The sequence below is a fragment of the Cannabis sativa genome, chromosome 6, assembly GCF_029168945.1.
Source record: "Cannabis sativa cultivar Pink pepper isolate KNU-18-1 chromosome 6, ASM2916894v1, whole genome shotgun sequence".
NCBI lineage: Eukaryota > Viridiplantae > Streptophyta > Magnoliopsida > Rosales > Cannabaceae > Cannabis > Cannabis sativa.
The window spans coordinates 13,692,085-13,717,773 of record NC_083606.1 but is presented as its reverse complement, the minus strand read 5'-3'; the positions used below and the strand labels follow the sequence as shown (position 1 = coordinate 13,717,773).

General features: G+C 32.6%; 2 protein-coding genes and 1 pseudogene across 2 annotated transcripts; 2 read left to right on the top strand and 1 right to left on the bottom strand.

The window, feature by feature from the left end:
- Positions 1–9,965: 9,965 nt before the first annotated feature.
- LOC133039169 (uncharacterized) lies at positions 9,966–11,798 on the top strand. The gene is made up of 3 exons (XM_061117998.1): positions 9,966–10,721; positions 10,812–11,137; positions 11,285–11,798. Exons 1-3 carry the CDS (start codon positions 9,966–9,968, stop codon positions 11,796–11,798), a joined length of 1,596 nt encoding a protein of 531 aa, XP_060973981.1.
- On the top strand, positions 11,364–12,728 carry LOC133038789 (uncharacterized). Its single transcript, XM_061117101.1, has 2 exons — positions 11,364–12,366; positions 12,470–12,728. Exons 1-2 carry the CDS (start codon positions 11,864–11,866, stop codon positions 12,606–12,608), a joined length of 642 nt encoding a protein of 213 aa, XP_060973084.1. The 5' UTR covers positions 11,364–11,863; the 3' UTR covers positions 12,609–12,728.
- Positions 12,729–19,694: 6,966 nt separating this feature from the next.
- LOC115724824 (putative receptor-like protein kinase At3g47110) lies at positions 19,695–23,953 on the bottom strand (annotated as a pseudogene).
- Between the last annotated feature and the right edge of the window lie 1,736 nt (positions 23,954–25,689).

The window sequence follows — 25,689 nt, the reverse complement described above, 5'->3', positions numbered from 1 at the left end:
CAAGTTAATGGTATTATAGATCTATATTTTTTGAGAATATAAAAATGTTAATTAATCCAATATTTAAAGATTAACACAAACACATGGGGAAATTAAAGAAACCCTTAGAATAAAATACATGTTATATGTAGAATCTTTAGATAAACGATTGAAAAGCTACCCTATACACTAAAAAAAGGATTTAAACTTGAAGACATGTCTTTTAGATGACATGTACACTTAGAAACTTTAATGGTTACTCTTTTGTTATCAATTTTTTTTTTTTTTTGCTGAATATTCTTTGTTATAGATTGATTGAACTACAAGCTAACACATTGCTGAAAAGTCCAACCAACATTGAAGAGCGTACACATGTATCTATCACAAAAAAAAAAAAAAAAAAAAAAAACACAATTCCACTTGGGCCATCTTTAACTTGACACTATATGTAGTGTTGCACTACATGATAACGTGAGAATTGATGTTTAATCGTTGTTCTGTAATTTAATTTGATGTAAAAATATATTGATCTAAATGGTAGAACTTAAGTTTCGAGTTGTAGAAAAATCTCATAAATATTGAAGAAATTTAGTTATTTTTGTGCAACTTTACTGAACTAATGCTGAAGTAATACTGAAAAATTGGGCAGATTTAACATAAAGGGGATTTAGCTATTCAAGTCTATTTTTCCATAGATACATTTTCTTGTAGATAATTTTTCAGTATTAATTGTGTTATTTTGAGTTTATTTTCAGTGTCACCAATTTGTTTTACTTTCATCATCCATTCCTTTTTGTTTATTTTCCTTACAAAAGACCTTAAGTTGTTAATTAGTTGGTTTTACATTTTTTTTTATTTGCAATCCATGTAGAGACGATACTCACTTATTATTATATTACTTATCGTCGATTGCGTGCACTTGCGTATAAATATTAATTTTTAGTAACACAGTCATCTTTTTACCATGATGGTAATAACGAGGTGGTTACTTTAGCGTATGAAGAGCGAGATGGATGAATGTAGTTATTCTCTCTGCATACAGATATGTGGGTCAATGAGCTGCAAGCTCTTATTCCCAAGTATGCGGGTTAATGAGCTGCAAGCTCTTGGTTTACTCATCTTGAAAAACCTTTATTATGTACTCTGTGTTATCCCGAGATGGACTTATTGTCTCGCCAGTCATACTTGTTGATAGTTATTATTCTCATCTTGTATCTGCTTACATGGCAGTGAGTTTGAATATTTCTATCAACCGTAATTCTTGAAGCGGGTAATTTAAATTGCATATAATAATACAATTATTAAGCTAATTCACATTCCTTCTCCGGTACACGTGTCAGCTTCTAGTTGTTAGCCGAAATTAGGGTATAACAATAGATATTTTAAATTTTATTTTGAAAATTAAATTAAAGTTAAAAATTAATTTATTAATTAATTTTAGATCAACTTAAATCAAGTAATTTTTTATTAATAATTTAATAAAATAAACAGACTAAAATATATTATATTAAAATTGAAAAAATAATAACTAGTTTATGAAATATTTAGATAGTTATTTTCTAAGTAGACTACTTTGTATTTTTTCTAGATATATTTGATTAAATAAAAAAACTAATATTTAAGTTGATTTGTTCAAGACACTTAAATATTAGATATATATTTTTTTTAAGAAATTTAATTAAATAAAAAAATTATATATTTATGTTGAAAATTAATTTATTAATTAATTTTAGATCAATATGAATTAGAATAATTTTTTCAAGATTTATTTTATTTTATTTTAATAAATTCAAAAATATATTTTCTATAAATACATTAAATTCAAATTTAGTCATATATACTTTTAGAAAATTAAATTTGAGTTGAAAATAAATTTTAATTAATTTTGGACCAACTCAAGTTAAGTAATTTTCATAATATTTATTGAAAATTAATACTAAAGATGAAAAATAAATTTTATTTATTTTCAGATCTAGCTAACCATATAATTTTATAAATATTAAATTAAAATTTTTATTTAGATTTATCTAAATTAGTAATTTTAATTAAATAAATATATCAATATTAAAATAAATAGATTAAAATAGATATCAAAATAAAAAAAAAATATTTTTTTTAAATAATGAGATTTAGTTTTAAAGATATTCGATCTCCATTGTTGGTCTTACATGGTTATTGTTTCAATGAAATCTCGAGACGCTAGATTTCGTCCCCCTTATGGATAATTATTCATTAAACCTCTAATACCGTAAGATCTCGAAAGATAAAAACTTTGTAATTTTTTTTTCCTATTAAACTCATCCCTATGGTGACTATTTAGAATAAAATTTACGAATATGAAATGATTGTAGAAGCTCATAAAATAAGAATAATCTTGACTCTCGCTTACTGGGACAACATTAGATTCTTATTTTGATCGAATAAAAGGTTGCTAAAATTGTCTATTTTAGATGAACTGACTACTCTATTCAATTGATGATATCCTTGACTCCCGCCTACCAAAACATTGTATATCATCTAGTTTTACATGTTATCCGACCACTATCACGTATACAATTAAGGCTAATTAGCAATTTTTCTCCCCGAACTTTGACATGTACTAAATCATGCCCCCTGAACTTTTTTGGCCGTTAAAAATTCCCCCTGAACTATTAAGATTGTTAAATTTAAGGACTTTTATCTAATTTTAGTATAAAAATTCTAACATGGATGAAAGTTCAAGAGGCATAATTTAATACATATAAAAGTTTGAGGGGCATGATTTGGTAGATATCAAAGTTTGGGGAGCTTGATTTAGTACCTGAAACAGTAAAATTGAATGAAATTAGACAAAAGTCCTTAAATTTAACAATCTCAATAGTTCAAGGGAAATTTTTAACGACCAAAAAAGTTCAGGGGGCATGATTTGGTATATGGAAAAATTCGGGGGGAAAAATTACTAATTAGCCTACAATTAATATTTGTAAGCGAAAGTTATTTCGCCATTTGTACTAAGAGGTATGGAATCGAAGTCCTATATATATAGTTTATTTAATTATATATATTCTCATATTTATTTACATTCATTCATATGTTCATGCTTTGAGTTATAAACCTAGTCTTTTAACTTTTTTATTCTCTTATTTATTTGCATTTTGAGCTTTGAGTTGTATATTTAGAGTTATTTGCAATATAAATATTTAAGTTTTATGCTAAGTAGTAGACAGTGACGAAGCCAGAAATTCGGTTCAGTGAGGGCTTGAATAATTTCTTTTTCAAGGGCTTGAATAAAAATTGAATGAAATAAAAAAGCATGTTAAATAGAGTGTTACATATGTGCTTAGAAAAAAAAAGTGTTGATTGTTTTTTTTTTTTTGAATTTGGTGTTAAATTTTAGTGGTATTACCTTTAAAATTGTGCAGGAACAAATTGAGTGAGAGCTTAGTACACATTTATAATAAACAAAAATTTAAATACATATCTGTAACATAATTTTTTTTTTTTATATATTATAAAATTAAGTGAGGGCTTAAGCCTACACAATGGCTTAAGTCCCTCCGTCCCTAGTAGCAGATAAGTACCCAAGTCGTATTTTTGGCAGTAAAAATATCTTCCATCACTAGTGTGGAACTTCCGTATGTACCTGATCGTTATGTGCCAAGTCAGTGTCCACATGTCACTCGTTCATTGGTCCATGTCGTTAAATTTTTTATTTATAATTTAAATAATCATTTAAATAGTTAAAAATGATTTTAAAAATATAAAAAATAAACAAAAAATAATTACAATCACTTAAGTTTTATTTTTTATTTAAAAATTAATTTAAGCCTTTTAAAATCATTTTAAAATTTAAAAAATTATTAATAATAATTTAGATATATAAAAACTAAAATTAAACATAATTATTAATAATCATTTTAACTTCTTCATACACTGCCCAAAACCTTAATTTCGAACCCCTAATTCTAATAATTTCATCATCAATCATTTTCCATAACCCCTTCCTAAATTGTTCTTCCCCTAAATTTTTCATTGCCTTTTGAGCCTGTTGTTGGAATTATTTTACCAGGCTCTAAGATCTACTCACAAGTATGTTAATTAACAACCTAAATATGAACTTCTAAAACGATTATAAGTAAACACATATAAAGTATGAGAAACCTTACATTGGGTGCAGCGAAATAATATGTCTCCTTCCACTTAGATCTCTAACCCTTGTATCCTTTCTATTGCAGAGTATTATCAAGATCTGAGCCCGAATGTCCTTCTTTGTTGAATCTGGATTCTTCACAGTCTTCCACACTATGATTGAGGTACTACTTGCTGTGTGTGGGCACTACTCTATCACTTAGGAAATTTCGAAACAAATAAGAAGAAGAAAGAGAGAGAGTGGCGGCTCAGGAAAATTTATGTGAAAAGAATGAGATACAATTGTGTTGTGTGTTGTTTCCTGAAGCCTTTACTTTCTATTCATAGAATACCACACAGGGTTAGGGTTGAATTACTTGGAATTAAAATAATGAAAAAATTAAATAATAAAACCCATGCATGTGGCCGGCCAAGGCATTTGGAAATAGGCCTCACTTTTGCAACTTTCCTGTTTTATTATTTCTGTTTCCCATTTTCTAAAAAAACTGCCAATTTTCACATTCAACCATATAAATGTCAATTATAACTATTTAATAACTATAATTAATTATTAATTATATTGTCATTTATTATATTTATTAATTAGACTAATCAAAGTCTCTTAATTAATAAATATACCCTATAAACTCTTTCTTTACAGTTTCGCCCTTAATAAGTGTTAAATTCACAAATAGACATAGTCTAACTTGAGAATTATAATTGATTAATTAAAACAAATTAAATGAGTCTTACAAGTAGTATTGTCTCAACTAGTGTGGGGACCATGGGCCTATATATCTGAGCTTCCAATAAGCAGATCAAGAATTTACCTCTTAAATTCACTGACTTATTAATTCTTCGTTGAATCCACGCATAGAACTTAGAATTGCACTCTCAGCTATATAGAACGCTCTATATGTTCCACCATATAGACACGCTATTAATTATCTATTGTTATAATCCTAATTTGATCAATGATCCTCTATATAGATGATCTACACTGTAAAGGGATTAAATTACCGTAACACCCTACAATGTATTTTATCCTTAAAACACTTAACCCCGTATAAATGATATTTCAGCTAAGTGAAATGAGTACTCCACCATTTATTTTCGTTTGGTTAAGCTCGAAGGAAATCATCCTTTACTTTCTATTTGCCAGATAGAAGCTATAGATTCCATATTTATGTTAGCGCTCCCACTCAATTGCACTACCGTGTTCCCAAAATGTACGTATCACCCTGACCCAAAAGTAGGCTTAACTAACAAATCAAAGAACACGAATAACACTCTTGAGATTGAACCTAATCATATCAGGATTAAGATCATTTGATCTAGGATCAACTAGGTGATATTGAATTGAATAGATATTACGGTAAGTTTAATAAATCTATGTCAAAGTTCAATATCGGTCCATTCCGATGCACACTCCATGCATCCAACCCAAGCTTTACTTTAACCAATGCTTTGGAAAGAACATAGCCTTTCTCCAAATGCAAGTAAGCTCTGTTGTAGATTATGATATCAGTAAAACCCCAGTGTTCTGATAAATCTAGGAATCTTTAATCACATAGTCATGTTTACTTTCCACTGTGCTAACAACACAATAAACATGATCAAGTATGTGAAAAGGGTTTGGATGAATTTATAAATCAAATAGACAAATAATTGATAAGGTGAACCAAAACATATACAAATGAATGAAAAATACTTCTGTTTCTTTATTGATATTGAATAATCTAGATTACATTAAAATGGAGTTTTATTTAGGGCATAATACCCAACACCTATACCAACATCAAACACAATCGAATACTTTATCACTTATCAACTTCTATAAAAGAAAAATCAAAATGATAAGAACAACAATAGTTCCAGTAACAAAACCCAAAAAAAAAAAATACCAAAAACACTTGAGCTTCACGACCCAATGCCGAGAATGACGATGAAGGAAAGAGTTTTCCCTGAACCAGTCTTCACCATGCTGAGAATGACGGCGTTGCCTAGATCTCTACCAAGACCCGATCTTCACCAGGTGTCCCATCGAAGCCTCTTCTATATTTCCATTGAGATGCTCTGTCCGGCATCAAGCAAAGAGAAATAGAGAGAGGGACACTGCGAGGAGGTAGAGAGAGTGAAGGAGATCTAGATCTAGGGGTTTTCAAGGGTTGCGAACCTCGTGGTGAAGTTTGTTTAGGTCACAGAAAATCAGAGTGTCGCCATTCGGCTCTGAGAAGAGAGAAGTCGAGAAAGAGATGGAGAGAGAGTGAAGAACGCGAGGGAGATTGTTCTTGGTGTTTGTGAATTTTTGCCCCTTTTTCTTTTACTGTAACTAAATAATGAAGGAGGTGATGATGATGAAATAGTATGACTCTTATAAATGTATATGAACATGGGTTTCATGAATTTTTTTTCAAAGGTATGAACATGGGTTTCAGCAGGAAGAAGAAGAGGATGACGAAGAGGCATTTTTTTTAGGGTTTATTAGTTAGAGTATTAGTTTTTTGATTTTAATTAATGATTTTTTTATTATTTTGATTTAATTAAAATATGAATATTAAATATTTATTATTTTATTTTGATTTAAACTATTTTTTGTTTTATTTTTTATATTTTAAATTGATTTACAAATAAAAAATAAAAAAATTAAATGCTCTAGACTAATCACATAGTGACACGTGGACACTAACCTGTCACATAACGGTTAGGTACCTACGGAAGTTCCACATTAGTGACGGAAGGTATTTTTACCGCCAAAAATAAGACTTAGGTACTTATCTGCCACTCGGCATAAAACTTAAGTATTTATACCACAAATTACTCTTTTATTTAATCTATTTTGGTCTTTTGTATTATTTTGCATGTTGTAATTTTCTTGGTCATCATTTATTCTTCCATTAATTTATCTCATTTATTTTTAATATTGACTTGGACAGCATCTCTTCGAGAACAATTAGGAGAGAGAGCAGTGAAAAAATAACAAACCTTTTTTAAAGGGAAATTTGAATTTCCATGCTTAAAATACCATATTATTTTTCCCCTAAATGCAAACTTATTAAAATTGGTAATATATGACCAATTTACCAATTTTCCAAATCTAACCCTCTCATTTGAAACCATCAACCTCTCTCTCTTCCTCACTCTTCTCTCAGCCGCACTAAGAAACCCAAAACCCCAACTCAGCCACAGCCGTCGAACCACAACCCCGATCACTCCGGCGTGGAACCTGAACCCCAACGAACGCTGTACCCCGAGCAACTCGCAACCTAGTCCAAGCAACTCGCAACCCCGACCCCCACTCCGAAAATGTCAAAGGTAAGTGGTTTTTTTTTTTTTTGTTTTTTTTCTTAGAAATGGTTTATAGATTTATTTAGTTTGAGTTGTGAAATATTATTGGTAAGATTTAAGAAATTTATTGTGAAAATGGGATTCAGATTCGTAAAAATTGGATTTTGACTGTAAAAAATGGTGAATATGGCGTTCGGATTTGGGGGAAGAAGGCGGCCCGATAGTGGAGGTGGTCCGATGGTCCGATTACGGGCCCGAGTATGGGTCCGATGGTCCATTTTGGTATGGGTCCTATGGTCCGATTAAATGGGTCCGATTGGCCCGATAGGGTACCAATCGGACCCATCGGTCCAATTGGACCCAATTTTTTTTTTTTTTCGTTTTTTTAAATATTAATGGGGCCGATGCTTAGTAATTGTTTTGTATGGGTCCGATGGCTACCAATCGGACCTCACAGTGGGTCCGATTCGTAGCCATCGGACCCGTGGGTTGATTTTTTTTTTTTTTGGTTTTATTAATTAGTAATTATTATTTATTGAATATTGTTTTTTTTATTAATTATTGTTTTAGTATTAATTATTGTTTTAGTATTAATAATTGTTTTATTATTAATTATTGATTATTGTTTTTCTATTAATAATAATTTTATATTATTTACTAGGTATTGTTTTATATTAATAGTTGTTTTATATTAATTATTAATTATTTTTTATTATTAATTATTAATAATTGTTTTACATTAATTATGAATAATTGTTATATTAATAATTTGTTTATTAATAATTGTTTTATATTAATGATTGATAATTATTTTATTAATATTTTTTTTATTATTAATGATTAATTATTGTTTTGTTATTAATTATGAATTAGTGTTTTTTTTCTATTAATAATTATTTTATATTATTTACTAGGTATGGTTTTATATTAATAATTGTTTTATATTATTAATAATTATTTTTTATTATTAATTATTAATAATTGTTTTACATTAATCATTAATAATTGTTATATTAATAATTTGTTTATTAATAATTGTTTTATATTAATGATTGATAATTATTTTATTAATAATTTTTTTTTTATTATTAATCATTAATTATTGTTTTTGTTAGAACTATTATTTTCTGTAGTGACAAATTATGTCCAGTAGTATTCCAGTTGCGTCTGGGACTCGTAGTGTTTTGTCTGGGGTTCGTACTGTTAGTGTTAGTCCACGTCAGCAAAGATATTGTAGGTTTTAATTGTTCAGATAGTAACAGCTGTCTATTTCGGGTTTCTTGGTTTAGCTGGGTATAAATACGATTTCTGGGTATTTTGTTGACGAACTTTTTTGATCGGAGATTTGGGGATTACGTTCGTTTCTTTTCGTCTTGTTTCTTCTGTATGTTTCATGGCAGGTCAGATCTTGGAGCTTGAGGATGTTCATCAATGGCGGAATGATCTGAATCTGGAATTGCTGAGTTCAAACTGAAGGGAGTTCAGTGTCATCTTCATCATCAGATCTGAAGGGATTTCAGGTTAAAGACATGTTGAAGAAGAGCTCAGTTGCAGCACGAGGGATTGTGCATTAACAATCAGTGTTCTTGATTGTTGTTGGTAATTCATTACTAATTGCTGTTAAGGTTGTATTTGATTCCTTTAGTGAGAATTGGAAATTGTAATATGAACCTTTGAGAATTAGTGGATGAATTTACCCTGGTTCGGGGAACCCAAGCACTAGTCGGCTGAGATGTGTTCTCAGTGCAGATGAAGCTTGTAAAATTCTGGTGTTGAATCTTTGATTTTGTTCTTTTATATTCAAGCTTAAATCAAGATAAAATCAATCTAAATATGAAAAAGATAGGTTAGACAAGAACTTGGGCTTACAGTTTTGTTATTAATTATGAATTAGTGTTTTTTTTTTCTATTAATAATTATTTTATATTATTTACTAGGTGTGGTTTTATATTAATAATTGTTTTATATTATTAATAATTATTTTTTGTTAATTATTAATTAATGTTTATTATTAATTATTAACTATTGTATTAATTTGTATTGTTTTATTAATTATTATTTTTTTACTAATTATTAATTATTAATTTGTATTATTTATTAATTATTGTTTTATTATTAATTATTAATTTTTGTATTAATTTTTATTGTCTTATTAATTTTTTATTATTTATTGATTATTGTTTTATTATTAATGATTAATTATTGTATTATTTTTTATTGTTTTATTATTTATTAATTTTTTACTAATTATTAGTTATTAATTATTAATTTTTGTTAATTATTAATTATTATTTTTTTACTAATTATTAATTATTAATTTGTATTATTTATTAATTATTGTTTTATTATTAATTATTATTTTTTGTATTAATTTTTATTGTCTTATTAATTTTTTATTATTTATTGATTATTGTTTTATTATTAATGATTAATTGTTGTTTATTTATAGGTTTAGGGTGTAATATAATTTTTTTTTTCAGTCTTCCAAAGTTCCACGACTTTTACTGCTAGTGTCTGAACATTACACTGGTCGTGTTACTTGGCGGGGCGGTAGTTACTATTACCCCAAAGTAAAAGCCAAGTTTGTACAAATGCAGTTGTTGGAAAGGGTGAAGGAGGAATCCCCTTTCAACAATTTTTTTGAGAGAGAGCCATTAGCGTTTTCAGGTGCTCTTATCCATCAGCTCTTCATGCATAAGATAAAATCAGATAAAGATGATGAGGTGCATTTTTATATTGCAAAGAAGAGATGCCGATTCGGCCGAACTGAGTTTGCCTTGGTGACTGGGCTTAATTTGTTACGTGGACCGACTGAGGCTGAGGTTTCGGAGAGGGCGACGTCAAACCGTTTGATAGTAGAATATTTTAATGGGGATCCATCTATCAGCATTGGTCGTCTGCGCAGCGTCTTTGAGAGTTGCACTGAGAAGGATGATTGTTACAAGTTGGGTTTGGTGCTGTTCGTGATGGGTGTTCTGACTGGGAAAGAAGAGAAGACCCTGGTTCCCCCATTTATCATTAGAATGGTTGAGGACCTCCCTTTTTTCTACAATTACCCGTGGGGGAAAATTTCTTTCAACTTGTTGAAAGATACTTGGAGTAAGGACTTCGTACAAAAGAAAAAGCATATGGATGAGAAGATTGTGAAGGGAACGACTCAGAAGGAGTCAAAGTATTCGGCCTATGGATATGCTGTAGCATTGCAGTATTGGGCTTATGAGTCCATCCTCGAGCTTGCTAAGAAATTTGCAATCAGAAGATCGCATCGCTTTCCCCGAATGGTGAACTGGGAGAGTAAGGATGCCCCACTCGGGAAAGAGGAAGTCATCAAATTATTTGCAAAAAAAGTGAGTTTGTTAATTCATTGCATTTGCTTACGTTTATTTATTTATTTTATTTTAATTTAATTCTAATAATCAATTTGTTATAATTTGCAGTTGACAGTGTACTCCGTTTTATGTCCGCGGAGTAATGAGGCCGAGTTTTTGAGCCACGTCACTGGAGGTGAGGCGCCTCTATTTGTGGATATGGAAGAATTGGTTATTGGCAATGATGGCCAGCCTACTCAGGATAGTTTGCGCAGCCAAGCTTCAAAGCTTGCACTCACGCTAGAACAGCGAGCAGAGGAAGCTGGAATCTTCAGAGATGATACACCACCACATTCTCCACCATCAGGGGCCCGTTCGTTCCACCGTCCGCCTCAATGCCCGATTCTCGCATCTATGCGCGGTCAGCATCTATTCCCAGCACCTCACAGCCTCAGGTGCCAATATCTTCTGCCATATTGGCAAGATTGGAGCGTGTTGAAAAGGAACAGCTTGCTTTGAAGCAAGGCCAGACTGATATTTTGAAAGGGCAGAATGAGATAATGGGTTACTTGAAGACCCTATTGGCTCTTATGGGAGATCAGAGAAGGCCCAGCGCAGAGGCAGAGCCACAGCCCGGACGCCGTGTCTCCAGGAGATGAGTTCATTCTTCCGAATGATTACAGACCTAATGATGTGGAAGATGTACTCCAGACACCTTTGAACATGTCGGTCACGTCCATTGGAGATACCCAAGATTCAGAGGTTCAGGTTTTAGAGACCGTTCCAACACCGGTGGAGAAGAGAACGAAGAAAAGGCCAAGGTGGTTTGACGAGTACACCGAAATGAAGAAGAAGATGAAGCCATCAACAACCAATGTGAATGTTGACCCACTTCGGCCCGTTGATGAGAAGCTACTACATAGTTTTCGAAATTGGTTAGTGGGAACCATCGGAAACAAGTATCCGAGGGACGTCTTCACCGGTCTGTGTGGCGTGGCTTGGTTCTCGACCCTAAATACAGACAAACTATGGCTTTCTGATGACGTAAGTTTATTAACTAAGTATTATATGTTGTTATTTACTGCTTTTTACCGTTGTTATTTGTTTTTTTTTTAATGTTGTAATGTGGTTGTGCTGACTTATTTATATGTGCTGTGCACCATTTGGATGCTGCTTTCCATATGATGAGGAGGAGGCAACACTTCTTCCCGGAGTTGTACCCACGTAAGTGTACTGTCATGCCATCTTGGTTTACCTCATCGTTGAGGGGTCGGTGGGATGCTTGGAAGAGCAATACTGACCATGATGGTTTTGTTTGGGATGAGTCCATCTTGGAACTCCTTCGTGGGGATCCAAACCAAGTTTTGCCTTCTTGGAAGGGTATGGAGTGCATATACATGGCCATGTTCTTGAACGGACCGAAACATTGGATCGCTATGGAGGTCAATCTTGAGTTGTGGAAGATATTCCTCTTCGATTCGAGTCTTGGATCTCTAACGAAAGACGAACTGAATTCGCTTATGGATGTGTGGTGCCCTTTACTAGCCAAATTGGTGGACCAGTGTGGTGTATGTGACACTCATTACATGGTGATGGTCCCTCAAATGACAGCCTCCGAAAGTCAGGTCAGACCCTTCGACTGGGAAATAATGGACAATAAAGTTGTACCTCAGACAAAATCGAGGTAATTTAAATGCATTTTTTTTATAGTATGTTTATTAATTAACAAAAAAAATTTATAATATTCTCTATGGTTTATTAAATTTTGCGTTTACCTACTATTGCAGCGGCGATTGTGGAATGTACGTCATAGAGCATATTGAGCATAAGTTATTGGATCTACCATTCGATGGAGTACATGATCAGCATATGTCGCTCTTTCGCCAGAGATGGGCAGTAGATTTATTCTACCAGAACTTGGCATGAACTTTAGATGTTTAATTTTTTATATTTGTTGAACAATGTTTACTTTTACACTTTTCAATTTGAACAAACTACTTTCACTAAAATTATTTTATTTTATCAGTAGAACTTGTTTTTGGCTCAGATGTTTAACAAAGTTTAGAAATAATTTTCTAAGAAATACGTAACAGTACAACGCATGTTCATGCCACAAATTAAAAATATTTTACACCATAAATATAAATAACATAATAGTCCAGCGCATCACAATACTAATAAACTAAAAATTTATGTTAAACCTCGGTAGGTGCAAGTGCTTCTGTTGTGTCCCTTGGCACCGCACTTGCTACATTTTCGTGATTTGATAATCCTTTCACCATTACAAGCAGTTCGGTTGTTCTTAATTCTTCCAACCTTTTGCTTCTTGGGTCGCCCTACTGGTTGCTTCTCAACAGGCACTCCAACTGTCATGTTCTTTATGTCATCAGGTAATTCCCAATCATCCTCGTCACCAACTGGCATAATTGTTCCTTCGTATGTTCTCCTCCAATATTCTGTTGTGTAATATGGCGAGCATAGTGTGTACACGCTAATACTTCGCTCCTGAGATGCAGCACATGCATGAGGACAAGGAAACTTCATGCCTTTGGAACAAGCCGCAAGTGCAACTCTTTTCTGCAAGTCCACTACGCCACGGTGAGAATCTGTTCTTCCAGGGTGAACCTGCAACGTGTAAGGCCCGCATGAGTCAACGTTCAAAAACCGACCTTTTTCAAAATGCAATGCCAAGTCCTCCTCCATTTCTGGTGCTAGGGGTTTCGTCCACTTGTCAGCTTTTTCTTTTCGTGAAGCAAACCACTTCTGGACTTTGGACCTCAGGAATGCTACAGCAGCAGTGATCGGGAAGCCTCTTGCATCCTTAGTTGTGTTGTTGAAGCTCTCGGCCCGGTTGCTCGTCATTACATTGTAACGTACCCCGGAAAGTACGACCAGGACCCATTTTTCAAATCCGATTTCCTCAAGATATTTTGCGGCCGCCGGATTCATGGCCCGAATGTTCTCAAATTCTGTGAAACTACGATCTTGAATACGTGTACGCACACGTGTAAATGTGATTCGTGAAGACGTCAGTCTTGAACTTGTGGTTGACGTTCATAATAATGTGGTGGTAGCATGCACCGTGGTGTGCATCAGGGAACACGATATCCAAAGCATGAACAATACTTTGATGCCTATCCGAAACAAAAGCTAAGTTCTCAACATCACCAATCGTTTCTTTCAATTTTCTCATAAAATAGGTCCAGGAATTGTGGTTTTCACTGTCAACTATAGCAAAAGCTATCGGAAAGATATGACTCCCTGCATCCAAAGCAACTGCACACAACATTTGCCCACCATACCTAGTCTTCAAGAAAGACCCATCAACGCATATAACAGGTCGACAAAACTTAAACCCCCGAATAGAAGGACCCAGAGAGAAGAAACAATACTTGAAGCGACCATCTTCTACCACAAAATCCGTGATGGTACCTGGATTCCGCAACTGTAGCATGTGCAAGTAACTAGGTAATAAAGAGTACGAATCTTCAGGTGTACCCCGAGTCGAGTGTATTGCCTTCTCTCTCGCACCTCCATGCCTTTTCGTAACTCATTTGGATCCCGTAATCCTTGTGCATACTTTTTCTTATATCAGAGGGCAACTGATCCGAGCCGTCAGTTGTGAACTTATCCTTAATTAGATGGGCAACTATTACAGGTGATGCTTGACGGTTATCTTTTCCTCAAAGATCAAGGGAACATGTATGTACATTATGAAATGTACTCACCTCAAACATGTTAGAAAGTACGTTCTTCTTCGCTCTTAATCTCCACCCACAATCTGTATCCTTACATGTGACGTACCAAATATCAGTACCGGACTTCCTAACGTAGTAGTCAAACCCTTTCTTCATTGCATACAGGCCAACAACCATCTTTAAATGCTCTTTGTCTCTAAAAAACTTTCCCACATGTAACTCCCCGCCTGGTGTGCCACCCGTAGATATATAATGACTATGATCCTCGATGTCTTCTCTTGTATACATTTTCTCCTTGAATTTACCGTAACTTGTCAAAGAAGAAAATGGATCGCTCCATCCAGTCACATTGGTACCTCGAGCATCAGTAGGACCACTAACATCATTGGTCTCTCTACCATTATTAGGACCTGTACTGTCAGTAGTTCCTCTAGCATGACTGGTTTCGCCTGGACGACTACTACTAGTACCAGGTGTTTGGCAATTTTCTCTACGGGGCATTCTTTTATGTGTCGGTGGCCTCGGTGGCCTCGGTGGTATTTGGTACGATAGTGGAGTCAAGTTCAAAGGTACAGCAGCAGGGGCCTCTGTACCTTCGTCGTCTCTTACGCCATCATTGCCCTCAACATAATATTCAGGGTCTGGACCATCACAAAAACCATCAATGAAGGGCATTTGTGCTACAATATCAGCACTCGGCATCATAGTGTTTAATTCAGGTAATACATCCGCAACCAACACCTCTGGATTTGTTTCTGGAACAAAACTCCCAACCTCACTACGATTATCCTTAACAGAACTTGGTGTGGGACTAGGATCAACCCAAACATTCTTCTTTAACAAAGTCACAAACAAAGGAATAAATTCATCTGGCTTCTTCGCAAGTGTAGATAAAAAGTACCTTGCACGCTTATCATTTCGAATAACTTCAGGAGGATACTCATAGCCTTTCCTGTACTTGTAATTTACTTCCAATTTCAAGTCATACTCCGCTTTGTCAACATCCAGTTCTTCGTACAAAACATCAACCAAACCTGAGTAGCTTAGGTTCGGATCAATGTCAATTGTCAAAGCGGCACTCCCTTTATAAATCCAATCTCTACCATCAAGCTCCCAAACACCATTATACATAACACACGCATTAACAGTTGAATCTGTCACAAACATTTAAAAAAACACAGTTATAATTTACAACAAAAATCTCACCGAAAAAAATCTTAATTAATCATTAATAACAAAACAATAATAATTAATTGATAATAAAATAATAACTAATAAATAATAATAAAATAATTATTAATAAAAAAATGAAAAATAAAACTATAATTAATAATTCATAATAAAACAATAATTAATAATAAAAAATTAAAAAAATTTAATAATAAAATATAATTAATAATTATTACTAAAACCATAAAAAATATAACAATAATTAATAATAATTCATAATATAAAACAATTATTATTTAAAAAAATAAAACAATAATTAATAATTCATAACAAAACAATAATTAATAATAAAAAATAATTATTAATTGATAATAAAATAATAATTATTAATAAAAGAAAAATTAATAACTCAAATATTAATAAATCACTACAAAATAAATTAAGCATACAATAATAAACAATAAATAATCATAATTAATTTAATAAAAAAATAAAAAAAAAAGTTACAGTAGGGTCCGATTGGTCCGACCATCGGACCCCATGGAGGTGCATCGGACCATCCTTTAAAAAAATAAAAAAAATTAAAAAAAATCCAAAAACCAATCGGGTCCAATGGGGTCCGATTGGTCCGACCATCGGACCCATATGGAGAGCATCGGCCCAGGGTCAAAAAAATTAAAAATTCAAATTTCCCATAAAAAATTAAAAATTAAAAAAATACACAGGTTCCGACCATCGGACCCACATGGTCCGACCATCGGACCCATCGGACCTATATAGAAAGCATCGGACCCAGGTCCAAAAAATAAAAAAAAACATAAAAAAAATACACAACGGGTCGGACCATCGGACCCACATGGTCCGACCATCGGACCCATCGGGCCGTCTTCCCTGCCATCAAATTTTTCAGCTCATCGGACCCCCATCGGGCCAGCATCGGGCCCGACGACAAAAATGCAGAAAACCAGAACAAATCCAGATTTCACAGGCAGCAAACTTTTTAACAGAAAAAACAGCCAAATAACAGCAACAATCTACAGATCAAGCATCAAAATAACATTCTAAACTAAATATAACAACAACAAACAAGATTACACAAACAAAAAAAAAAAAATTACCCATGAGTTAGTGTATGATGCTCGTCCAAAAATGAGAGAAATTATGTGGTGAGCCTTGTGGTGAGCCTTGTGCAGTAACTGCTAGTGTAGTGAGGATGAGAATAGAGGAGCAAAATTTGACCTTCCTTTTGTGTAGCTTCGGGCAGGTTAGAGAAAAGAAGAGAGAGGGAAAGAGAGAAGAAGTGATAGGGGGGGTGAAGGAAATAAAGAGGGTATTTTAAGCATAATAGAAAAATGGTCATATATTTTAAATATGGGGTATTATGAGTTTTGAGGATAAATTTTAATTAAATGCAAGCATACAAATTCAAATTTCCCTTTTTAAATAATCTATATGTAAATAAAAATAGAAGGAAAGCTAAAAAAAGTTAAAATGTGGTATTTAGAAACTTTTTTACAAATATATGGCATATAAAAATCCATAAAAATGTTAAGAGGATGAAAAGTCCATAACACAAATACATTAAAAAAAAAAATATCCCATAAAAAGTAAAGTGTTAAATTTTTCCTATAATTTGTGTAATTTCTACTTATTTTTTTAAAATAAAAAATTTAGGCTAATTAGCAATTTTTCTTTCCGAACTTTGACATGTACTAAATGATGCCCCCTGAACTTTTTTGGCCGTTAAAAATTTCCCATGAACTATTAAGATTGTTAGATTTAAGGACTTTTCTCTAATTTTAGTAAAAAAATTCTAACATGGATGAAAGTTCAGGGGGCATTATTTAGTACATATTAAAGTTTGAGGGGCACGATTTGGTAGATATCAAAGTATGGGGAGCATGGTTTAGTACATAAACAATCACTGAAACAGTAAAATAAATGAAATTAGACAAAAGTCCTTAAATCTAACAATCTCAATAGTTCAGGGAGAATTTTTAACGGCTAAAAAAGTTCAGGGAGCATGATTTGGTATATGTCAAAGTTCGGGAGAAAAAATTGCTAATTAGCCAAAAATTTATATTAAATTCCGAACATATAAATAATCACAAATTATAGTGCTTTTTTTTTTTTTTTTAAATTTTCTTAACTAATTAAAGATATATATTTTCTATTTTTTAAGGTCTGATTTTTTTTTAAAAAAAAAATTAAAATAAAAAATACATTTTTTAAAATCATTATTTTGTGAATAAAAATGACACAATTTAGTAGTGTTCAAAGTTTTAAGGGACAAAATTTCTCCTTCATCAAAACTTCACTTTTTCTATTTTACCTTACACAATTATATTACATCATATATCAACTTCTCTATATTTTCTCTATTTCATTTATACATTATTTATTTAATATATTTATTTATTTTAAAAATTAAATTAATAAATATAATAATATCACACACATATACTACAAAAAAAATATATTAATATAATATTTAAATAGTATTTCTCTACATGTAACTAAACACAATAAACTAATTTTTTTTAGCTAAAGTAGCTCATTTAATAGAGCATTATTTTTCACCAATTTTAACCTCTTAACTACATTATTTAGCTATTAGCTATTTTAGTCTACAATGTAACATTGATTGCGTTAACGATTGTCACATTAGCATCAAAACTGTTATATCAATATTTTCTTAACTACATCATTTAGGCTAGCTCAAGTGGTCATAATAGAGTGCATGTGTGTTAGAAATTTTGTGTTCGAATCCTTAGTTATGTATTGTAATATATAAACGCTTAAATTAAAAAAAAAAAAGATTTCTTAACTATATTAAATAAAATTTAGGGTAAATGGCGGCAAAACCCCCAATACTTTCGTTTTAGTTTCATTAAACCCCCACAACCCAAATTTCTGCGGGGAAACCCCCAAAACCACTATTCTGTTAGCAATTTACCCTTTTCGTCCAAATTTAGCTGTTAAGTGCCAGGTTGGCTTGTCCACGTGGACACAATATACACGTAGCACAATTTTATTAGTCCACGTAAATAATTATATTAAAAAAATTAAAAAATTAAAATAAAATTAATTTTAAAATTAAATAAAATATTAAATAATTTTTCTTTTTTTCTTTTTCTTCCTTTTTTTTTTCTTTCTTTTTCTTTCTTTCCTTTTTTTCTTTCTTTTTCGTTTCTGTTCAGACGAGAGACAATCTCTCTCTCTCTCTCTCTCTCTCTCTCTCTCTCTCTCTCTCTCTCTCTCTCTCTCTCTCTCTCTCTCTCTCTCTCTCTCTCTCTCTCTCTCTCTCTCTCTCTCTCTCTCTCTCTCTCTCTCTCTCTCTCTCTCTCTCTCTCTCTCTCTCTCTCTCTCTCTCTCTCTCTCTCTCTCTCTCTCTCTCTCTCTCTCTCTCTCTCTCTCTCGATGCAGGTACACACCCTTGGCCGTCGCTGATGACCACCTGCCAGGCGCACGATGTTGCTGAATTTTCTCCGACCCAGGTAAGCTTCCCCAGGTAAGTCGACGGTGGTGGTGGAGATGCACTCCGGCATGCGTTTTGACTAAGAAATCGAGATCTACGCCCCCAAAACTCAGATCTACGCCCCTCTCTCGTCTCTTTTATTTTCCCTCTCTCTCTTTCTCTCTGTTTCTCCCTCTCTCTCTGTCTTTTTTTCTGCAGGTTGGACAGACGAGGATGACGATGGGGTTCGTGGCTCGAAGGGGATGGGGACAGATTTGTGGGTTGTGGTTCGACAGGGATGGTTTGGGTTTGTGGGTTTGTTGTTTGATGATGGGGACAATATTCTTGGTTCGACGGGGATGGATGGGTTCGTGGGTTCGTTATTACGCTGATGGTGGGTGAATCGGGTGATGGGTGATGGTGGTTTGTGGAGGGTGGTGGTGGGTACTGGTAATGGTGGTGATGGTTGAAGAAGAAGGTTGAAAGAAAGAAAAAGAAGAAAAAAAGGAAAGAAAAAGAAGAAAAAAAGGAAAAAAAAAATCAGATTTTTATTTTTAAATTTTTAGCAAAAAAAAAACTGAAATGAAAAAAAAAAATAAAAATACTTTTTTTTTATTTACAATTTTTATAATTTTAAATATTTTTTACATAATTTTTTTTTTGAAAAATATATATTTTTATTTTAAATTAATTTTTTTTTTTAATTTATTGAATATTTTTTTTACGTGGACCAATAAAATCGTGCCATGTGTACATCTTGTCCACGTAGATGTACACATGGACAGTCCAACATGTCACTTAACACTTGAAATGGACGGAAAGTGTTAAATTGCTAACAGAACCCGAGTATTGGGGGTTTACCCGCAGAAATTTGGGTTGTGGGGGTTTAATGAAACCAAAACGAAAGTATTGGGGGTTTTGCCGCCATTTACCCTAGAATTTAATGTAAACTTTTCAGTAATGTGAATAAGTTCCTTAAATTTTTTTAACATGATACACGGATTGTACATTACGGCTCACTCAAGGATACGTTTTAAATTGATTATAATTTAGAGTATATATAAAAAAAACATTTAAAACATAAATAATTTCAAGAAAATATTACTTTTTTTTTTCTTCTTATTTAAAAACCAATATAATATAATTTTTTTTCTTCTTATTTAAAAACCAATATAATATAATTTTACAACTGTAGATACTCAATTTTAATTATAGACCATTCATCCTTATATGTGTATATATATATATATATATTTTTTTTTTAACACCCTAATAAACATCATTATCAAATATAATACTTGAAAATAAAACACATAGTTGTTGATGAAACAAATCAACAATCCATATTTGAGTGTTTAAGGAGGTTATGTTTGGAAGCTTTCAGACTATTAAGAGCAACTCTCATGCTCATGCGCTCACCAGGAGAATCTCTAGCACAAGAGAGCCCTATCTCTATTACTCTGCTTAGGCAATCACATTGCTTCTCTGGACTTATTATAGCTTCATGATCTTTATTGTTAGGATTCTCAGAAAATTGTAATAGATTAGAGTCTATTACATGCATCAAATTTTCCGGGAAAGCTGAATCTACCCATTTGATCAAGTTCAACTCTCCTGTGAAACTTTCATGTGTAGGACTCATACCTGTGAAGAGCTCTAATAACAACACTCCAAAGCTATATGCATCTCCACCTGTGGAGGGCTTCTGCCCAAAACCATACTCTGCAGACATTTAAAGTACTTACATAATGTAATTATCAAAATAGTTTTATTGTAAAAAAAAATTATTATAAAGATTGAGTTGTTAATAATAATAGTTGATAATGTAAGGCCACTCTTCTCTTCCTTTATAAAGACCATAACTTGGAACTAGAAGGTGCAACAAACTAGCATATAGTTAAAAATTATAAAGTTGCAAATATCTAAACCTTAAATACTCATATAATCTAAATGTATTGTGTGTATAGTATAACAATTAAGAGTATAAGGAATGAGTGAGTGACACACTTACCAGGAGGTATGTATCCAATTGAACCCTTCAAGACATGAGTGGAGCTAATAGAAGTTTGAATTGTCTCTTTGTTCTCCATCATGAGCAACCTGGCCAAACCAAAATCTCCTACTTTGGCAGTAAAATCCTCATCTAAAAGAATATTGCTAGGCTTTATATCACAATGTACCACAGGAATTTCACAATCATGATGCATATAATCTAGCCCAGAAGCAACATCAATGGCCACATCTAGTCTTTCAATAAGGCTCAACAAGTCACCATTTTCTTTCGTTCTTTTTCTCTTGATCCAATCATCTAAACTCCCATTGCACATGTACTCGTAAACCAAGGCAAGAAAATCCATTTTTTGTAGTCTATGCTAGAGCAAGATGTGATCAATCTAACAAGATTTCGATGCCTCACGTTCCTCAAAGCCTCACATTCAGCAACAAAACTCTTTGAAGATCCAGTTCGTAGTATATCAAGGACTTTTACTGCAGTGGTAACTAACCCTTCTCTTAGATTAACATACCCTTTGTAAACTGAGCCAAAGCTTCCTCTTCCAAGAAGATTTTCCTCACTAAAATTCCCTGTTGATCGACGTATTTCTTCATAGGAGACCATCTGATGTTGAACATTGTGATCTACTTCACCAAAAGATTTGTCCCCTCTAATTTTGGCTGATTTGTTTTTTCTGAGATGGAACAATAAACCAAGTACTAAACATAATGATATGAGTATTAAGGCTGTGAAAACACCTATAATAGTGAACCTTATCAATCTTTTTCTAGTGGAAGTTGATTTTGAATTTAGGCATGGAAATTTGAGGCAAAGTTTCTTATTCCCTTCTAAATGGACACTAGAAAGGTTTTTGAACACTCCATCTTTGGGAACTATTCCTTCCAAGTCATTAAATGATAAGTTTAATAACTTGAGGCCTTGTAGGTTTTGGAGATCATTAGGAATGGAGCCAGAAAGTTGGTTTGCTGATAAGTCAAGCATTTCAAGACCCTTGACTTCAGCTAAACCTTTTGGAATTGAACCTACAAATCTATTATTGCTCATCAATAGATTCTCCAAACTCTTACAATTCTTGACTGAATTAGGAATTGGACCAGACAAAAGGTTATGGGAAAGATCAATTGTAACAACATTTTTTAGGTCCTCAACTTCTTGAGGCAAAGGTCCACTCAAAAGGTTTTTTGAGAGATTCAAAACAGTACTTAAACTAGGGAGGTTAAGACACTCTTTTGGGATGCTTCCATTGAGCTTATTGTTTGACAAGTCCAACGAAAGCAAGTTCTGAAAATTCTCAAAACTAGTTGGGACAGAACCATTTAAAGAATTTCCAGACAAATCAATGCTATTTAGCTTTTTCAACTCTCCTAAAGACCTAGGAATAGCCCCAGAAAGCTTATTATCAGCCAAACACAATTCTTGAACTTCCTTTAACTCACCTATCTGATTTGGAATCTCACCAGTGATCAAGTTAGAACTTAAATTCAACAAAGTCAAACTTTAAAGACGACCAATTGAATGGGGAATCTCTCCATGAATACGGTTGCCTCCCATATAAAGTTTTGACAATTCCTTAGAGAGGCTCCCAATGGCTTCTGGTATAACACCCTCCAAACCATTCCCATCAATAGCTAAAAACTTTAACCGAGTACTGTTCACCAAAGAAGTAAGGAAGCTCAGACCATCGCCAGTGCCGTCACCAGAACTGAGAATCTTATTGAACCCAATGTTATACATCTCAAGAAATGGCAAGTTTCCCAAACCTGGTGGGATTGGACCTTCGAGAAGGTTGTGAGCCATTCGAATGACTTGAATTTTGGTGAGGTTATGTAGAGACCCTGGAATCCTTCCTGTGAATTTATTGAAGCAGTAGTTGAAAACCAAGAGGTTGGGAAGCTTAACCCCAACATCGTACGGTATCTCGCCCCAGAGATTATTTGAAGCTACAGCCAAATTTACTAATGAAGTGAGATTATATATCGATGGAGGGATCATACCAGTGAGATTGTTAATGGTGAGATCGAGTTCCTTCAAGTTATGAAGACGACCCAAACTATTGGGTATGTCTCTGCTAAGGGTATTGGTACCTAAATTCAAGACAGTGAGGGATGAAAGATTGCCAAATGACTGAGGGATTCCGCCATGGAAATGATTCTGTCTGAGCTTCAAAACTTCAAGCTTTGTCAAGAGACTAAGCTCTTCAGGGAGTCTTCCTGAGATGTCGTTATAAGTAAAGTCAATGACTTTTAGCTCTTTCAAGTTGTTTAGATTCGAGGGTAGGACGCCATTGATGAGATTGAAGCTGACATTGAGAAGTCTCAGGCGAAAAAGCTTTGTTATTTCGTTGGGAATGGGTCCTGTGAAACGGTTATTTTGGAGTTGAAGAGAATCAAGGAAAGAGAGATTGCCAATATGTGGGCTTATGGACCCAGACAACCCAAGCCCAGAAAGATCAAGGCCCACTACTCTCTGGCGCAATTGGTCGCAAGCAACACCAGTCCAATTGCATGGAGATGATGATGAGGTTTGGGTCCAAGTAGAGAGAGTGTTATCATTGGTTGCATGGTCAAAATTTAGAGTTGACTTGAAAGAGATCAAAGCTTCTTTGTCTGTGGAGATGGTTAAGGTGGCTGGCCTAACTCCTAGAAACATGGAGTTAAGACATATGAAAATAGTTAAGATTGAAAACTTGAGAATATAATTAAGAGAATGGAAACCCATATTTTTGGTTGGAAATTATGAGTAGGTAGTAGTAGGATGGAGTTTGATATTTATATAGTTTTGGCAGCCACTTTGCGCGTAAGGCCTCACACGTGAGAATCACATATTCATAGTCTCACTCATACATGAAAAATCTCTCAAGACCAAGTAAAATGGTACGAATAATTACACATTAAAGACTTCAAAGTTCCAAGTTGGGAAACACTGATATGATGTGGGAGAAAACAAAAAGAATATTGCTTTGACATAATGATGACAAGTATTTCAAAGGTTCACAATATGAGTATTGGTTGTAGGTATTAGTTGTGTAATGTTGGAACTTCTGCTGTGAATTTTGCAAAAATTATGAAAAGTGCTGTTTGATATTAAAAAGAGTCTCACATGGGATAGAAACATTTATTTATAAGTGTTTATAGGGTGCAATTATGAGATTTAAATTGGGTAAATACAAGTTTATAAGTGACATAAATTCAATATTATTTCAAGTACCCAATATTTTTAAAACTGGAATTTTTTTCTAATTTCGTCAGTATAGACTCTATTATTATCTTAAACAGGGCACACATAAGGCTAAAATTCTAAATTATTGGGTCTAGATAAAAATATGTAGTATCAGTTACTTCTAAATGTTCTTTTAATAAAGGACTAAGATGCAAAATGACTTTAAATTTGGGAACTAAGTTAGTAAATGTCTATTTTTTTTTTAAAAAAAATAATAAAATGACCAAATATAATAAATTAACTAATAAAAATTATAAAAATATATTTACTTCATATTAATTTTTTTTAAAAAAATTATATATAATAATTAAATCAAGTCATATAATTTTTATATATTTTTTAGTATTGCATAATAAAATATTACACCAAAAATAAATAAATATATTAAATTATTAAATATATACAATACTATTTAATATATCGTATATATATATAATAAATTAATTATAGGAATTTACTTGGGTGGAGGTTGAAAAATCCGTTATATACACGCAAAAAATAATTATTTAAGTGTCATCTTATTAAATACTCTCCATTCAAGTTTTCTTTAAATATATACGTGGACCACTTCTTAATAAATATTACCGGTTACTAAACAATTTAACTATAAATATTAATTTTAAAAATATTAAATTATTAGATTTTGATCCAACAACGAATAATAAAAAGAGAAATTTAAATTTCTATGTTTAATTTAACTACTTATTAAAAAAAATATCAAAAAATATTACTTTTTACACTATATGAAAAATATGTTTATATACAAAATACTTAAGTCAAATTCAACTTTTTTTTTTGTCGAAAAATTTTTTGTTCTTAATTTTTTTTTTTTTTAGCTGATGGAACAATCTCAACTCATATACTGTAAAAATGAGAGATTTTTATAATTTGATAGAAAAACTAAGCATAAAACTCAAATTTTCATAATACTACCCATGAATGGGTAATACCCATTAAAAGTGTACCTATATATATGTAAAGTCCTTTTTTGGCAAGTTAGGTGACAAAATAATTTTTCCTTTTTATGGTAAGATTGCTATGCATTCATTTTCGAAATCTTACCTCTTTTATTCGGTTATAAGTTGCCATTTTCCTTGTTTGGAAAGTTGCACTTTCAGCTGAACTTTCCTTTGTTGAAAACTTCTCAAAAGAGAAGAAATTCTCTTTTGGAAAGTTGTCCTTTTAAGGGAAACTTTGATTATTGCCTTTTCCTTTTTAATTTCGATTGTATCTTGATACAATCAAAATATCTAATCTGTTTTTGGCAGGAATCAAGCTTTGAAAGAAGATCGGACCCGATTTTAGTAAGTTTCCCGTTTAAGGCGGATACTGCTTCGTCGAACCGAATCTGATGTAGCAGATCGTGTTTGTTTTTGGAAAGTTTTTGTACAGCTGCTAATTCGAACTTGTGGTTGCCTCTTTGGTTTCTATGATCTATAAATAGAGCCT

Bases quoted from the DNA above. Each gene is read 5' to 3' on its own strand.
- LOC133039169 (XM_061117998.1), top strand. From the start codon at position 9,966: ATGCAGTTGTTGGAAAGGGTGAAGGAGGAATCCCCTTTCAACAATTTT. The intron at 10,722-10,811 runs GTGAGTTTGTTA...TATAATTTGCAG, and splicing joins TCAAATTATTTGCAAAAAAA to TTGACAGTGTACTCCGTTTT. The intron at 11,138-11,284 runs GTGCCAATATCT...ATGGGAGATCAG, and splicing joins CCAGCACCTCACAGCCTCAG to AGAAGGCCCAGCGCAGAGGC.
- LOC133038789 (XM_061117101.1), top strand. From the start codon at position 11,864: ATGATGAGGAGGAGGCAACACTTCTTCCCGGAGTTGTACCCACGTAAG. The intron at 12,367-12,469 runs GTAATTTAAATG...CTACTATTGCAG, and splicing joins GTACCTCAGACAAAATCGAG to CGGCGATTGTGGAATGTACG.